The sequence below is a fragment of the Pseudorca crassidens genome, chromosome 1 (assembly GCF_039906515.1).
Source record: "Pseudorca crassidens isolate mPseCra1 chromosome 1, mPseCra1.hap1, whole genome shotgun sequence".
Lineage (NCBI taxonomy): Eukaryota > Metazoa > Chordata > Mammalia > Artiodactyla > Delphinidae > Pseudorca > Pseudorca crassidens.
The window spans coordinates 55,181,640-55,200,299 of NC_090296.1; the positions used below are offsets into that span (position 1 = coordinate 55,181,640).

Consider the following 18,660-nt stretch of genomic DNA (forward strand, 5'->3'; position numbering starts at 1 on the left):
AACCTAGTTTATTATTTTCAAAATCAATTGGAAAGTTGTATAATAAAGTGCTTGGGCTTTAGAGCCTGATAGAACTGAATTAAAGATCTGGCCCAGTTTCTCATTAGGGAACTTTGAGCAAGTTACTTAACCTCTCTAAACCTCATCCACAAATAATCACACATACCTTGCTATAAAGATTAACTATCCTCTTCTTTTATACTGCTACTGTTACAATATAAATAATTATTCTCTCCCCTCTTGAATAATGTTTTTCAAACATAATTCAGAATGCTTCAAACCAGCTTATTTTTTTTAAAAGGAAAAATACAGAGTAGAAAAAATACATCAGAGTGCAATGCACACGTTAAGGGCATACTGCTGAAACACACACAGAATTCAACTATTGGATTATTGGATTGAAATGTTACACATACATCCTATTATGGGTTGCAGTCAAAAAACTTGAAAAACATTGCTACACTATTGCTACAGATAAATTAATATTATTAGAATATTAAATTCAGTGAGATAAGGGCCCTTGGTTTTGTTCACTACTATGTCCCTAGAACCTAAAACTGTCTAGTATAAAACAGCACATAAATATTTGTTGAAAGACTTGAATGATATATCTGGTCCCAATTTAACTTTTCAAACATATTAATCCTACAGTATTCCTTACTGTCATTTACAGAGGACAACACATTCCCATGCCTGAGCCTGGGCTCATGCTATTCTCTCAGAATAACAAAAGTTTCCTCCTTTTCTCAACTCACTAAGCCACTCGATGCCCTTTTACTACTCTGTACTTTCTTATATAAAACCATATGAAAGGTATAAAGTCCACAAGTATAAAAGAAAACATGATATATTAAAAGTGAATATGCAGTACATGAAAAAATACAGTTCTACATCAAGCTCATACAGTTCAAGTTTTAGTTCAGTTATGACATACATCTAACAATTCAGCATGCCATCTTAAAATTTAAAAGCTCTTTCAAGGAATGACTTAAATAACCCATACTCAATTAAAAATGAGAAGTCTGATCTATTACCTTCTTTTTCCTCTCTCTATAGGCATTTATGCTGACAGAGGTACTCAAAATCATACCACTGATTATTCTTTTCATAAAGAGGGCAACACATAAAAATCTTAGTCATCACTAAGGAATGAAAGTCAGGAGTTTGAGTACTGCAATCAACTAGCTTTGCAATCCAGAAGTCACTCTGTGCCTCATCCACACATAAGCCAATTTGAAGACTCAAAGTGTTTAGAAGAAAAGAGGCTATCATAACCACTAGTTTTGGAAATTGTTTTCAGAGGCTGAGCAGAATGTTCACACATTGACCTTTTTAAAGTTTCCACGTATTAAGCACTTACTATGTTCCAGAAATTGGGCTTTGTTTATTTACATAAATGTTTCTATCATCTTTGGTCTTTGAAAAAAAAAAACACCATTTGGCTGGAACTACTTTCTTCCCCCTTTGGCTACTTTTCAAAAAAAAAATTAAAATCCTATGTTTTATGCAGAATTATTTGTTAGCATACCACAGAAGGTTCTGTTCTTTCTCTCTCTTCTTTATTTTAGGTTATTACAAAATATTGAATGCAGTTCCCTGTGCTATACAGTAGGCCCTTGTTTATCTATTTTATACATAGTAATTTGTATCTGCTAATCTTTCTCTTGAAAAAAAGCCACACACACTTTTTATCTTTCCCATATTCAACTACAAGTAAGCAAGTAAAACGACTACCAAATATTCTGACACTAAAAAAATTCTGCTTTTCAATTCTCACTTCAAATATCTCTCACCACCTACTAATTAGCCATCTTTGGTAACCCCTAATTATTCCAGAGTTCACAATCTTAAAAACTTGTCTTCTTTAGTACAACTCCTTTCATTCACTTTATCCCTACCAGAGGCTGAAGAGTGGAAAATTCCAACTTTTGCAATTTTAGAATGAGGTTATAAAGGGGGGGTGGGGAAGGACACCTGACAGTAGTTGCTTGTTTTTTTCAATCCACTTAAGCTCTCAAAGCCAAAAACACTTAAGTTCCAACATGAGTTTCATATTTCCCTGTATGAAACCTGCTTTCTTAGGTTTCAACCTTTACAACTGTAAAAAGAAAAGTGTTACGTATTTCTGAACAAGGATCAGTTGCCAAATAACATGACGTCCTCAAAGAAAAGGCAACATGAATATTACACTAAAATTTTAGTCGGCATAAATATAGTACATAATATGGTACTTAATAACACATTAAGAGCAGTACTACTAATTAACTTAAAGATGTGATTTTTGGAACGAGAAAAATATCAGTGTTGGTCTCTGGCTACAAAAGGTAAACATTATTCTTTAATGTTTGGTTTTTCTGCTTCTACCCCATCCTGCCAAAAGCTTTAGCTGATATTTGGGGTGCTGTGACTCAGGGTCCCAGAGTGTGGCTCTGGTCAGAACGCGAAACGCGCCCTACAAGGCGCCTAAAAGTTTAACACAATTTGTATTATATTCTCCCAATCCTCTAGGTCCCTTCCACTTCCAGCCGTCCCAGCCACAGTGATTCCGAACTCTCGGGAAAGCTTTAGACTTACCCCCAAATCTCTTCCTAAATCAAGGTGGCGGCCCACATTTCCCCTCCCGTCCTGAAGCACCGGCAGACAAACGTGGGGTCTAAGAAAAGAAACCTCGCACCGCTCCACCCAACAGGTGGGAAGGAGGAGGGATGGACAGCTGGGCCCCGAGGCCAACGCAGGCCTCAAACAGGGCGGGAGTCGGAGGCCGCAGCCCTAGCGCGGCCTGAAACAAGGCAGGCGCCTTGCTGCCCCGCGTACCACCCACTCCGTCCAATTCCAAGGCGCCCGCCCCAGCTGACCTGACGATGGATGCCACTCAATGCCATGAGCCGCAGTGTGGGCCAACCGAGCCGAAGAGGGCACTTCCACCGTCTCTGTCCCCACAAACACCGGAGCAGACGCCACCAGCGCCACAGCCGCCTCTTCGAGAGTGCGGCACGCATGCGTCGGTGTCCCCGGAGGCGAGGAAGTCACGTGGTTGCGCAGCGCGCAGGCCTCGCCCTCCTCGGGATCCGGCGGGGGCCGGTCCTGCCCGGCCACGCCTCGCCCAGCCCCGCCCCGCCTCGCCCAGCCCCGCCCCGCCTCGCCCAGCCCAGCCCCGTCCCCGCCCTGCCGCCACGGAGGGCGGGGCCGCTGCTCCAATTCAGTGTTTCCTCCTCTACGGGGACTTGCAGAGCCGAAGGAGAGTCTTCAGGGCCTTCCACACCCCTGATTTTAAACACAGACAGCGCCCCGCCCAGTCAAGGAAAAATACTGTTACTATTTTTTGGCAAACAACTGCCTAGGCTCCACGCCTCTACCTAAAAGTGGTCAGAAATTCAGCCTTAAACTCCTAAATCTCACGATGGTTTGGACTTTGGGTCCACCCAGGTTTCCTGAAGGTGAAACAATAGTGGAGTTAGGGGCTTGAGGAACTGATTATTAAAGGGATATGTAAAATTATTCCCTGGACAAATGAAGGCTGCATTATTTTGATAGTCTTAGCAGTACTCTTCAGCTATACTCCCATCCTCAGTTTAAAAAAAAAAAATTTTTTTTTTTTTCAAATCTGGCCTCTCTCCTGTTCATATTTCGAGGCTCCTGAATTCACCGACAATTTACCAGGCAATCGCTTGCTCAAGATTCAGTAGTATCACAACTGGGCTGCAATTTCCTCCTCTGGAATCGTCTGTTTCCAGAAATATTTCTCTGCAAGATGATGTTTTCTGTCTATTAACCTGTTAATCATAAATCCCCTCAACAGCTCCTTTGCTTCCAAATATCAAAACCAGTCTTATCTTTCACTTACATCAAACTGCATCTAGTTGCAGCTTTCGCTTTGCATTGCCTCTTCTACTCTTCAAGCTAACTTTTTTGAATTCTCTGACAGTGCAGCCATGCTTTTCACTGGTGTACCCAGTGACGTTTATGTTCACTATGGGAAGGAGCAGTTAAGGGTCTCTGATATATTGGGAAGGCATGCAGACTTTGCCACAAACACTGTCATTCAGTGGCTCTGAGTGCCACAGCTTTCACTTCTCTCCTGGTTCTTTTCAAACTTTCCTAAAGTAATCTCAAATTCTTCATCAGTAAATAAGATTATGTTTGAGATTCTCATCTCCTCTAAGAGCCATTTTCTAAAACTCTACCTGCTTCTTCAGCTTTATTCACTGTAGATTCATTGTTTCCCTTTATCTGGTTTTCTACATCTTAACCTTTCAAGCCAGTACTATTGCTTTCACGGTCCTGCTTAAAAACCTTCACTGGTTTCCCCCCATGCTTTTAAGAAAAACCTAAACATTTTAGCATTGAAAATATAGTCCTTCGTAATAACACCAGCCCTCTTACTGGTTTCTGCCTTCCCATAAATTTACAAAACCCACTGTTCCCTTTTAAGTGTCTATGTCCCTTTTATGTGTCTCAACCTTTCAGTGTGTTTTCCTCTGTCTACAGTGCTTGCTCTCCTCACAGGTGAAAACTCAATTTTTTTTTTTTTTACTTGATGTAGCTTTAGTTGACTTTAAAAGAAATTGTATATCACAATTATAAGCTTTGGGAAGAAAAAAAGGATATACCAAATAGTGCAGTTTACATGGCAAGTTCTAAAATACAGTATTTAAAGTCAGGTGATTCAGAAACAGAACAAAAAGTTGGGACAGATGGGAAAAGGTGTTGTTTATTAATGTAATGGATTTCTTCCATTTGCCTCTCCAAATCAACTGTCCACCCTTCTCTATCTTGACCTTTGCTCGCTGGTTTCTGGTTGGGTCTGGAAGAACAGAAGGGAGGAGTGAGGTCAGAGTATTTATTCCCCTAGCTCCTTCCATGCGGTCTCCGTATCACTTTCTTCTTCCAGATTCCAAGTTTCCCTAAACTGTTGTAAATAGTCCCTTATTAACCACTTCTCAAATTACCCTGATGTTGATAAGCCATGTATTTCCTTCTGGGATTGTGACTGATAAAAGAGCAAAAAACTTCTTATACCCAGTGTTAGTCGCAGCTTCTTTCTGGGCTATTCAGTAAAGATTCCTGTTTATTCTGTTCAAAATGTAACATGCAATGAAAAAGCACATAAAACACCACATGGCTCATTTATTACAGAACATATTTTCTCTAGGGAATGCTATTCATTTACATCATAAATAAATCCTTCATTGAATAGTGGTGGCTCTTGTATTCAAAACATTTAGACTCCTGTATTTAGTGTTCTTTCTTACTGGTTAAAGCAAATAAAATTGTGGCTCTAGGAGATTTAAAGCCAAACACAATATGGATATTGTCCCTCTCTACTATTATATGATCTGTGAGATTTAGTTCAAATGGTATCGCCTCAGTTCAGTCTTCCTGAGAGTTATTTGGATCCTAAAATGCTCCAATTTGAATAATTTATTTTTTATTTTATTATTTATTTTGGCTGAGCCTGGTCTTCGTTGCACCATGCGGGATCGTTTAGTTGCAGTATGCGGGCTTCTTAGTTGCAGCATGCATGTGGGATCTAGTTCCCTGACTAAGGATTGAACCTGGGCCCCCTGCATTGGGAGCCCATAGTCTTACCCACTGGACCACCAGGGAAGTCCCCTGAATAATTTGTTAAATTGTTAATCTGTGTAATGTTTTCCCAGCTGTCGAAATGTCAAAATGAAAGAAAGAGGGAGATTTGCATTTTAATTTCTCCCACCCCAGCCCCAATTTCCCTATTCCAAGCCTTTTTGTTCTCTTGTCACAGGGCTATGAAACTGTATCTGTAATTGTTCATGACTTCCTATAGCAGGTCCTAGGGGATAAAAATCCAAATCCTTGCGTTTACCATTTTGTTCTTGTTCTTACCTCTACTTTTATCTGGAACCTCTCTGTCCTGCTCACTGTGACACATGGAAGATTGACTTCTTTCATCTTCTTAGTTTTTGATCTTTGCAGGTACTTAGAATGTGCTTTTCCTTTCTTTTCTCATTGTCGAATAACTCAATCTTCAGAACTTATTTGAAATGTTGCTTCCTTGAAGATATCTTCTCTGATCCCACAAGCCTGGGTTATGATACTGTTATTTTGCCCATTAAAAATCATGATACCTACATTTTCATTATGGATTGTATCTTTACTAGACATGGAGTGTTGGATATAGTATGTTGCAAGATTGAAGTAAGGCTGTATGTTGTTATAAGTTAAGGACTAGGACATTTCTACATTCTTCACAAATAATGCTGCAAAAAGAGAACAATGTGAATGCAAGAAGAGGATAGGGGTTATTCTTTCAGGGTGATTGAGTTTTCAGGCTTTAATAGCTAAATCAACTGGGGTACCATGAACGGCTTGTGAAAGAGATTGCTGATATTTGCAAATATATATTGTGTGTGTATGTGTATTGCTGTTTAGCTACTGTTTATGTATTCCATGTATATTCATACATATACTCTTTTTTTTTTTTTATTTTTGGCTGTGTTGGATCTTCGTTGCTGCACGCGGGCTCTCTCTAGTTGCAGCAAACGGGGGCTACTCTTCGTTGTGGTGAATGGGCTTCTCATTGCGGTGTCTTCTCTTGTTGCAGAGCACAGGCTCTAGGCGCACGGGCTTCAGTAGTTGTGGCACGCGGCCTCGGTAGTTGTGGCTCACGGGCTCTAGAGCACAGGCTCAGTAGTTGTGGCGCATGGGCTTAGTTGCTCCACGGCATGTGGGATCTTCCCGGACCAGGGCTCGAACCCATGTCCCCTGCATTGGCTGGCGGATTCTTAACCACCAGGGAAGCCCCATACTACTCTTTTAAGTATATTCATATTGCTGTGTTAGGTATATATTTTGCTTTTTAAAGTTTTTTTTTTTCTTCAGGTATCAGGTAATAATGTGTCCAACTCCAGGAGCTGAATCATAATCAGTACAAACCAACTGTGGTAATCCCATTCCTATTTGCCAATGACTGATTGAGGGATAGAAGGGGTGACCCAATTCTGGTCAACGAGACGTAAAGAGAAATTGGCTGTTTCTATGGGTGAAGGAGAGAGAAACTAGTTCTAGACATTATTTGAGCCCTGAGTCAAGCCAGCTTTGAAGCCAGAGACTTTGACTTCTGTTATAAGCATCAATAAAAATAATTTTCCTTTTTGCTCATGCCAGTTGGGTTTTTTTTTTTCCTTTTCTCTTTCTTCTCTTCCCTTCCCTCCTTCCTCCTTCCTTTCTTTTTATCCTCTTGGCCATAGATTTAATAAATGTAAAGCTGTAATTTAAATTCAGAACTCTGCTGGGAATCCCCTGGCGGTCCAGTGGTTAGGACTCTTGTGCTTTCACTGCCGATGGCCCAGTTCGATCCCTAGTCGAGGAACTAAGATCCCACAGGCCTGGCGGCGCAGCCATCAATCAATCAATCAATAAATTCAGAACTGCCTTCAGAGTCAGTTCTCTCACAGGGGTCTAAAAGCATTACATTCCTCTTTTTTCCACCACCTGCTTCTCCTCCAGTGTTCTCCATTTCAGTTAATGGCATCAGCATTCACCAGCCTCTAGTGTGAGAAACTTCTTTAACTTTGACTCCTTTATGTTCCAAATCTAAGTATGTCATCAATTTAGTCAGTCCTGCCATCAGAATACCTTTCAGATCTATTCTTTCAATTCTCACTCCTGTTATACTATTCTTTAGACCTTTACTATCTAGAATCTGGCTCTGAGCCCTGGATAGTAAGATCACTATACTCTTTCCTATTGAAACTTGCTAGAACCTCACAATCTTTTTCAACACATTGAACAGGCAGAACTTATCTATCCATTAGGCTGGGACATCCTATGAAATCCATTTGCCACAGGAGGCCTTTGGATCGGTGTTTCCATCCAACTATCCCTCTTCTACTAGTTAACTTTTAAAATACACCACCCCCACCCTTGAAAACATTGCTCCAGAATAAATTTCAAACGTATATAACATTTTACTCAAGTACTATTTATTCGGCACCCAGTATAGGCCAAGGCACCCAGTAAATGCATAGAGGTGAACAATTCATTCAAGACTGGTCATACCACACCACTGTCTTCATCTTACATAACATTGTCTCACACATTCCATATTTAATAAGAAAAAAAAAGACTATTTGCTAAACCTACAATTCACTTTGAAATCTGTTTATCCCATTGTTGCCCAGAGAAGAGTTTAAGTATGAATTTAGGTATTCTTTTACAGAACACATTATGAGACTTGAATCATTCTTGTTGATATAGTACTTAAATGATTTTGCCTTCGTTTGATGTATTTAACCTTCTAACCAGCAATGAAATAAGTAGGGTTAGCTTATCTTGGCTCTAAAGATCTCTGTAGTGTTTCTGCCCATCTCTCCTCAACTTCATTTGCTGCTGGGAATAAGTTACCTTTGTACAGAATTTGAGGTTTACAAATGCTTTCTTATACATAATCCCATGTTAATTTTGTACCTCACACCAACTGCAGGATATATGTAAGGTTTAACAAGTAATAGTAAACCTGGGTTCCAAATCCATGCTTTCTGAATCAAAGTCTTATGCTCTTTACCTTCACAATTTCTTGCTTCCCTTTCTTCTCATCTCTCTTCTAGTCGTATCACTGTCTACCTCCCTTAGCACTTTGATATTCACTACTGTCTCTTTTTTGCCATGTTTTCTTCTCTTCACTTTACCCTTATTTTCAGATTCTCCTCAGATTACCATATCGTCATTTAAACTTTATTACACAGGCAATACATGTTGCTCATTTCTGAGAAAATAGAAATTGCAGAATAGTGTGCTGAAAATATTAAAATAACTTCTTTACCCACAGATTACCACCATTAACATGTCGGTGTATATAATTCCAGTTCTGTTTTCTCTGTGTGTATATATTTAACAAATAGAGACACTGTATTTTGTAGTCAGGCTTTTTCCCTTTAACACATTGTGCACATGGCCCTGTGATTAAAATGATTAACATTTTTAGTAAATATATGCTATCAATTCCATTGGGTAAATACGCCATTTAAATTTTTTGCTGTTTATTTTTTAGTTGCAGTGCTGGTGGGGTTACACTTTTATCACTATCACTGCTTGTAAAAAAAAAAAACAAATTCCTTTATTTCAATTTATTCAAGCCTTCAGCTTTTCTTTAGTTCTTTCCATCAGTGATCAGTCTCCAATTCTTTTTGATTTCTGGGTTGGTTAACAGTTCTTGGCAACAGAATGCTAGATTTCTGAGTGCTCAATATCAAGAAGTTACTAATACAGAGAAAAAACTTTTAGGCGTGGGACTCTGTTACATTATGGCTATTTTCTTTATAATAAAAACACACAGATTGTGTGAAGTAAAGTTTCCACGTTATTAGTAGCGATATATTTACTGTACTTTTTTCAATGCAAAATTCAAACTATATCTACTGAAAATAGGGATGATTAAGCTTTAAATAACGTAGTGCTCTTCTTTGGCCTTTGAAATTTATATATTTCAATATATCCAACAATCAATCAATGCAAATTTACTAGGCACATTTGCAATGAAACAAGGGCAGTGGTAAAAATTAATAAAATTTAGAATCTGTAACTATTGTTTCAATAATGAATATCACAAAGGTTGAAGCAAAATTTAATAATGATTTCAGAGTTACAACTGAAGTCAAAAGAATCTAAGCCAGGTGTTGGCAAACTATGCCAGAGGCCTGAGCCAAGAATTTATTTACATTTTTAAAGGGCTGTAAAAAAACAAAAACAAAGAATATGCCAGAATCTGTGGCTTACAAAGCCAAAAATATTGATTTTCTGGTCCTTTACAGAAAATGTTTGCCAATTTTGGACCTAAATTATAGGAACATAATAAAATACATTTAGAAGAAAAGGAATTTTAAAAGTATGTATTTAATTATAAAACAGTGTATATAAACAGAAAAAGTAGCCACATCTTTACTCTCCTTTCAGATTAGCTTCAAACTTTTTTTTTTTTGCTTTTTTCCTCAGAAATTGCAGATAATACAAAGAATCACAATTTAAAAAGTAGCCAAATATCAATACATTAGAAAACTAGTCAGTGACACAGAAGTGAAAAAGAATGAAGGTAGTTCACAATGGTAATAAAGTGATCTTAGAGTAAACTACAACATAGAATCACAGAATTTTAGAGCAAAATGGAACCTTAAAAATCATCTAGTCCAGTCCTCACATTTTAGAGATGAGAAAATTGAGGCCTAAATCTGGCAAGTGACTTGCCCAAGGTCACAGAGTGAATTTTCTGTAAAGCTAGAACTATAACCCAGGTCTATTGTTAGGTCAATAGAGATAGGTCAATATTGTATCAAGTATAACAAGTGAAAATGATAGGTCAATATCAGAATACATATTTTCCCCATTTTAACAAATACGGAGTTGGAAAAATAGGACACCTCTCACACATCTACAGAAATAAATCCTTTTATTTTATAACATTCCTTTTCGTTTTTAAGATGCATACAGTACTTGTTGCCCAAGAATTCTGAGAAAAGCTATAGAACACCTGGCACTATATTTGAGAATTACACAACTGGGCAGCAAAATAACACCTTTATAAATGTCAGGACATATAGAAATAAAATTTAGTGTTTGCACACAAAAATAGGGAAATTACATTCAACACGTTTTCTTAAACGTGCATTTAAAATATTTAAATGTTTTCTAAAACTTTGGTCGTCATGCTTTATTATAACTTGTTAAATTTCACAATTATATAGATGATTAAACCCAAATGGTAAGCAAATATATCACATTAACACAGCAGCAAAAGCAAGCTAATACTGCACAATCATATTAGCAGACTGATTTCAGAAATACATGTTTTTCACAAATAGCACACAAAACTTTGTGATAACATAGTTCAGTGACTTTTCTTCCACTTCATAAAATAAGGCTGAGTAATGAGACATAGCAAAACATGATTACATAATAAACAGTATATTTTTAATTAAAAGTCTAATTGTACATATAGGGCAACAAATTTCAGTTTCTACAAAATAGTGCAAATGAGCAGGACTTTTCTCAAAAATATTAAAATTGGATTCATTCCACATGCCTCAGATTTCATGAATATTAGATTAGATTATTTTAGATTTTTGTGTGATGGGTGCAAATGATAGGGTTGATATAGGACAGATGTGTACTCATAGGCTGCAAATAAAAATAGCTATTGACTTAATTTACGGGATGAGAAGTACAGGCACTGAAAATCTAACTTTAAAAAACTTCCATTTGTCATCATGTAAACAGTTTTGTTCATATTTCATCAAAAATTCGTAATTCATTTCAAATTGTCATATCAAGCAATTCTTCTAAACTCTTTTTTATATGTGATGGTTGAGATGCAGCCTGATTTAACAGATTCTGACCCATCTGTGTAAAAAGTACTTTTGATAATTTAGCTGTGGCTGTGCGTATATTTCCTCCAGCTCCAGGCAGCGAGCCACTATTTGTCATGTTCCCTAAGAGGTGCCATAAAACAACCAACACTTTCTGTTCTGTGGCATGGGGCTTCCTTTGATAAAGTTCCGTAACAATATCTGAAACACAAAAATATGGTAAACAGTGAGGTTAAAAAAAAGAACAAACAAATTCGAGTTCTGAGAATTAAAAAGCATATAAAATAAACGAAGCTTCTTCCCTATGCCATTTGCCCTGAAATGTTTGGTATCTTAAAAAAAAGTAAAGTCAGAAACTTTGCTCCCAAAGATTGGGATCTTCAAGTATTAGAAATCTATATATGACAGGCAAAAGTAGTAAAGACAGAAACCAAACCAAAAATTCATCACAATGTTTTCCAAATGTAGTTAAATCAAGACATATACAGTTTTAACTCATGGACCTTTTATTAAATACATAATTTGAAATAGTAGTTTTCCATCTGTACCAATATTTGATTTTAATGTCTTTTTATTTATCCTGTTTATTTCTACTAACAAGAAGACTAAACACTTACTGGGGAAAAGAGGAATAAAATTCTTTTGAAGAAAATTTTTGGGTAAAAGTCTTAAAAGGTCCTCTTTCGGATCATTATACAATTTATTTCTACTTCTTGGATAATGATATTGAGTTTAGTAGCTATCCTAAAATTGAATTGAAATGTCCATCAGTTTATCCTTAGTCAATAAATTATTTCTTTAGAAATAACAATTTAAAAATATTTACCAGCAAGCTTTTCGGTCATATCCTGTTTTGCCTTTCCATTTAAAAACTGGGCTTTTGTGCAAAATGGCTGTAGAAGTAAGTAATTATCTAAACAAAAAGAATAACACAGAGGCACATGTTTAAAGAGTTACAAGATCTTATTTATTTTCCATTACACAGCATGGAAAGGAAAAAAATCCATGCAAGTGAATGCAAATGTGTTAGAAAGATTTAATCTACATAGTTAAACACTTTTTTAAATTCTCTATAAACCTTAACAGAGTAATATTCTTACAGCAAATGAGAAATAAAAATAGCTCACAGAATATTAAAGGAGCTGTCATACAGTATAAAAAAGAAAAAGAACTGCCCATCTCCTAGGCATCTTATTCCAAATGATAGTACATAGGTTTATCAGAAAAAAAAAAAAAAAAAGAATTGAAATTTTGGGGATAGTTTTTACCTTTACTGATTTTTTTCAAATCTCTAATTTCATAGTTTCACAGGAAGTTGCAAAGACAGTACAGAGAGGTCTTGTGTACTTTCACCCAAATGTTACATCTTACATGATTATAGTACACATCAAAACAAGGAATCTGACATTGGTACAATATGTGTATATAATTCTAAGTCACTTTATCACATGTATAGATTTGTGAAACTATCAGTACAATTAAGATACAAAACTATTCTATCACCCCAAAGATCTACAGTCACATCTAGCCACTCCTCCTAAACTGCCCTTAAACCCTGATAACCACTAATTTGTTATCCATCTCTGCAAATTTGTCATTTTGAGAAAGTTATACACATGGAATCCTACAGCATGTGACCTTTTGGCACTGGCTGTTTTTCACTCAGCATAATGACATTGAGATCCATCCAAACTGCTTCATGTATCAATAATTCATTCCTTTTTATTGCTAACTAATATTTTATGGTATGGATGTATCAGTTTTTTTCACCATTAACACACTGAATTATATCTAGTTTTTTGCTATTACAAACAAAGCTGCTATGAACAATCATGTGCAGGTTTTTCCATGGACATAGGATTTCATTTCTCTGGGATAAAGGCCTAAAACACAACTGATGGGTAAGTACATCCTTAGTTTTTTAAGAAACAGCCAAACAATTTTCTATAGTGGCTATGCCATTTTATTTACATTCTCACCACCAACATAAGAGATCCAGTTTCTTTGCAACCTTGTTAGCATTTGGTGTTGTCACTATTTTTAATTTTAGCTGTTCTAATACTTGCTGTGGACTGAATGTTTGCATCCCCACTCAAATTTATATGTTGAAACCCAATCCCCAGTGTGATGGTGTTTGGAGGTGGGGCTTTTGGGAGGTAATAAGGTCATGAAGGTGGCACCCTCACGAATGGGATTAGTGCCTTTATAAAAGAGACCCCAAAGAGCTCCCTTGCCCCTTCCACCACGTGAGGACACAGCCAGAAGATGGCTATTTATAAACCAGGAAGAGGGCCCTCACTCAACACCAAATCTGCTGGTGCCTTGATCTTGGACTTCCCAGGCTCCAGAACTGTGAGAAATAAGTGTTTGTTGTTTTTAAGCCACCCAGGCTGTGGTAGTTTGTTTTAACTACCCGAACAGACTAATGTAATGATTACTTGTGTAATGATTATGGTCTTAATTTGTATTTGCATTTCCCTAATGACTGGGGATGTTAAACATCTTTTCATGTGTTTATTTGCCATCCATATAAGTGTTTCTTCACATCTTTTGCCCATCTTCCAATTAGATTTTTTTTTTAATGTTGAGTTTTAAGACTTCTTTACTTATTATTTATTTATTTGTTTATTTATCGGCCAGGCCGTACCGTACGGCTTGCAGGATCTTAGTTCCCCGACCAGGGATAGAACCCAGGCCCCCTTACAGTGGAAGCCCGGAGTCCTAACCACTGGACCGCCAGGGAATTCCCAAGAGTTTTTTTAATATATTCTAGATATGTGTATTTATCAGATATGTGGTTTGCAAATATTTCCTCCAAATCTGCAGTTTGTCTGGGAGGATAATTGGGATGATGACATAGAGGATGACTTGTCCAATTAGTTACGAGCTACACTATAGAAATATGGTTCTAAGATGGAGACCTCACAGCATCCAGAACAAGTATGAAGCAACCTAAACTTGAATTGTTTACTAACTTCTAGGACAGAGAGCCCAGGATGGGACACTTAAAAAATATGTTTATTTCATTATCTGCTTGGATATATTTTTGTTTTTGTAACACAAAAATAAATATTTTCATGTAAAAAAAATAAGGTCTTTTGCAAAGTAAATGTTTTACATTCTGATGAAGTCCAATTTATAGACTTTTTTTGGAACATACTTTTTTCTTTTTTTTCACCAAGCACAGGTCCTAAGGATTTTCTCATGTGTTCTGAAAGTCTTATAGTTAAATTTTACATTTAAATCTGTGATCCATTTTGAGTTAATTTTGTATCAGATATGAAGTTGAGGTAGAAAATAAGAATTGAAAAAGTCAAAAAGAAGGGAAGAGAAAGTCAATTTAATGGGATGGTATTTAATCACTAAAAATAATTAAAACTTTTACTGAGAAAATAAAAAAAATTCTGTCACAACATGAATTGACAAAAATTTAACAGCTAGGTTTTCAGTATTAAAAAAATTTGTAGAATCAGAAAATACGAAAGTAAAGCCAAAATAATTTGAATGCCAAAGTAAGATTTCTTACCTACATGCTGACTCAGTGCCTGAACAACATTTGTGGCAGCAGCATAGATGCCTGGATTCTTGGAATTCAGATTGTTATCTACTATTGCTGGGATGAGCATGTTGATTATAGGAGATAAGTTGTCTCTAAGCAAAGGAATCATTTTGTGCATTGTTTCTAGAGCCACCAGGTTTACTTTACTATTGGAATCATGAAGTCGAGATTTAAAAGCATCAAAGATCTGGAAGTAAATTGGTAAATTATTTAAAGTGAAATAATGTTGATATCTATTATATTTAAATTCCTTATGACATTTCATAGTATCCATCCTACTAAAGGAGAAATGTACTATTTAAAAACACACACACATCTTACTTAACTTGAACTTAGATAATAGGAACTTTATAAAAATGTTGATGCTAAATCTAAGTGTCCAGTCTTCTTATAGCAAAAAGAGAAGGCTTCAAACATCACCTAAAAAGACATCTTACTAAATTAAGGTTGAGAAATTTGGTTCAGTACACAGATAACTGATTTACTATAAATGTGATAAAAATGCTGTTTTCTGAAATGTACAGGTTTAGCTAACTTTAAAAACTTAAGAAAAGTTTCTATTCTTTTCTCTATTTGTAACAGAAGTAGACATGTCCGTTTTACTACAGAGATTTAATCTAGTTTCAGTTTAGGTTTCTCATGAGAATTTTAGATGCAATTTCAGAGTTAAGTTTTTATTATTACCTCTTAACCTGAGTACTTAAACAATTGTTCCTTGCTCTTTTAATTCTTAGCTTTCATAACTTCAAGATATAATAAAGTGAATGCTAAGCAATTCTTTACCTATATCAGGTGAGGGAAGAGCTATTCTGTGAAACCAAGACTATTAACTAATAATTCCTGATATATGTAGATATAGATATATGAAAATTACTCAACAGATATCAGAAAATGTAACTTTCTGATTCCCATGACACGGTAACATGGTTCTTTTCTTCTGAAAATTAAGAGACACGACCACTAGAATAGAGTTGTTATAGTATGTTTGCCAAGTTTAATGAACCTAATACAAATTTAAAATGGAATTTAATGAATAAATTACTAATGGGATTAACTGAACTAAACTCTGATGAAGCATAAGTAATCTATACTCTGGTACCACTAACATTTATTAATTTACTACTGTCTCCCTTTCTATTGCTTCTTGTCTTCCTATACAAATTATAAAATATAAATATATATTTATAAATATATATTAACATAATATATAAAAATTAGCATACGCAGATTTCTAACCTACATATGAAAACTTTTATTAACTATTCCTTAGTAATATCAACTCTCTTAAATGCCCTGGTTTTTAAAATATTTATTGATTAACTCAGCAATTTTTTTGGGGGGGGTCATACCTCATGGCTTGCGGGGATCTCAGTTCCCCGGCCAGGGACTGAACTCAGGCCATGGCAGTGAAAGCCCGGAATAATGACCATTAGGCCAACAAGGAACTCCCTCATTCAACATATATTTACTGAATGCCAGGTTCTAAGAGCTCTGAGAATACAGAGCTTTCAAGGAGTTACCATCTAGTGGGACGAGTCAAACAAATAAACCTATTTTCTTACCTTTTTCCTCAATTACTTTCAATTGTTCTAGAATGCTTTTAACATTGCAAAACCTAAGCAGTGCATTCTTTTCACTAAGTTTAACACTTTACAGTAATATATATATAATATTAAGAAAAAGGGCAATTTTTTATGTTAATGAACCTTATTAACCACAGATTGAAAATGAAAATTAATTTTGACAGTCCTTACCTTCACAATGTTTCCAACAACAAGCTCTTGATTGTTTTCAGTATCTGATAAAAGCTGCTTAATCCCATTAATACGATCACGAAAGTCTTTTGCATTTAATAAACCTGTTATGACTTTAATGTACTCAGCACTTTCTAAGGAATTGCGGGGAACTGATTTTCTGGTGATTTCACGAATTTCAGTTACCTCTCTAAAGTGAAAGAAAGGTAAAACACAAACACAATGAATAATTCTCATCATGTATTCATTTTTGAAAAATTCAAAAAATGACTTAACCCATAGCCACGATACCTGTGTTGGGGGTCCCTAATATCTCCCCTGGGTTTGGTGATTTTCTGGGAGAACTCAGGATTCAGCATGTAGCTTTACTCATGGTTAAGATTTATTACAGCAGAAGGATATAAAGCAAAATCAGCAAAGGGAAAAGGTGCATGGGGTAAAAGTCTGAAGGAAACTAGATGGAAACTTCCAAGAGTCCTTTCCCTGTGGAGTCACACAGTATAAACTTAATTCTTCCAGCAACAAACTGTGACCACACATATGAAATGTTTTCTACCAAAGAAGCTTATTAGAGGCTCTGTGCCCAGGATTTTTATGGGTAGTTGGTCATGGGTGGTCCTCTGCCTTGGACATACCAAAATTCTAGACTCCCAGAAGGAAAGCAGGTCTTCAGCTTTAACCATCCTGTTTGCCTAAATAATAGAGGCACAGTAAATTACTCTTATCAAGTTAAAGAATGGGGGGGGAAATCCTCCTGAAATTCTAGTTTCCAGATGCTAGCCAAAGGCTAACCTCACAAGCTGGCCTTTCCAAGGATACCAGTCTCAGGCCCGATATGTCAATCCTTTTCTGAAAAATAGCCATGTGAATATGCCTGGGAAAATTAGAATCTCAAGACCAGTGGGATTTACTATTTCAATGACTTAGTATTAGTAACAATACATTAAAAGAATTATAGACAATGACCCAAATAGGATTCATCCCAGGGATGCAAGGATGGTTCCACATCCACCAGTCAATCAATATAATGTATCACATTAACAACATGAAGGATAAAAATCATATGATCATCTCAATAGATGCAGAAAAAGCATCTGGAAAATTCAACTTCCATTCACAATAAAAACTCTCTACAATTTGGGTATAGAGGGAACATACCTCAAGATAATAAAGGCCATATATGACAAGCCCACAACATTATACAACAGTGAAGGGTTGAAAGCTTTTCCTTTAATCTCAGGAACAAAACAGGGATGCCTACTCTTTCCATTCTTATTCAACATAGTATTGGAAGTCCAAGCCAGAGCAATTAATCAAGAAAAAGAAATAAAAGGCATCCAAATTGGAAAGAAAGAAGTAAAATTATCTCTATTTCCAGATGTTATAATATTTTATATAAAAAAACTCTAAAGATGTCACCAAAAAATGTTAGAACTAATGAAAAATTCAGTAAGGTTGCAGGATACAAAATTCACATATAAAAATCAGTTACATTTCTATATACTAACAACCAACTATCTGAAAAAGAAATTAAGAAAACCATCTCATTTATAAATGCATCAAAAAGAATAAAATACCTAGAAATAAATTTAACCAAGGAGGTGAAAAAGCTCCACACTCAAAATGAAAGAAATTGAAGAAGACACAAATAAATGGAAGACATTCCATGCTCATGGATTGGAAGAATTAAGATTATTAAAATGACCATACTACTCAAGGCAATTTACAGATTCAATGCAATCCCTATTGAAATAACAAAATTAGAACAAATAATTCTAAAGTTTGAATGGAACCACTAAAGCCCAATTAGCTAAAGCAATCTTGAGAAAGAACAAAACTGGAGGCATCACATTTCCTGATTTCAAACTATATTGCAAAGCTGTAGTAATCAAAACAGTACGGTACTAGTTTAAGAGAGACCCATAGATCAATGGAACAAAGTAGAGCCTAGAAATAAACACACAATTAATTTATGATATATGGTCAATTAATTTATGATAAAGGAACCAAG

The 18,660-nt window shown here is 36.0% G+C and overlaps 2 protein-coding genes across 4 annotated transcripts in view; both read right to left on the reverse strand.

Annotated features, from left to right (window-relative positions):
- PRPF39 (pre-mRNA processing factor 39) overlaps positions 1-3,011 on the reverse strand; it is a 37,153-nt gene extending 34,142 nt beyond the window's left edge. The window contains exon 1 of the mRNA XM_067736989.1: positions 2,856-3,011. The gene's annotated coding sequence lies outside the window, so the exon portion shown is untranslated. The remainder of the gene's footprint in view (positions 1-2,855) is intronic.
- A 7,392-nt stretch (positions 3,012-10,403) lies between these two features.
- TOGARAM1 (TOG array regulator of axonemal microtubules 1) overlaps positions 10,404-18,660 on the reverse strand; it is an 81,189-nt gene continuing 72,932 nt past the window's right edge. For 2 of the 3 annotated variants that reach the window (XM_067737056.1, XM_067737061.1), the window contains 4 exons: positions 16,650-16,839; positions 14,863-15,082; positions 12,163-12,249; positions 10,404-11,537 (listed from right to left, as the gene is read on the reverse strand). In XM_067737056.1, the coding sequence (XP_067593157.1) occupies positions 11,284-11,537; positions 12,163-12,249; positions 14,863-15,082; positions 16,650-16,839 (751 nt within the window). In that variant the 3' untranslated portion in view covers positions 10,404-11,283. The remainder of the gene's footprint in view (positions 11,538-12,162; positions 12,250-14,862; positions 15,083-16,649; positions 16,840-18,660) is intronic. The other variant, XM_067737063.1, reaches the window with a different exon arrangement.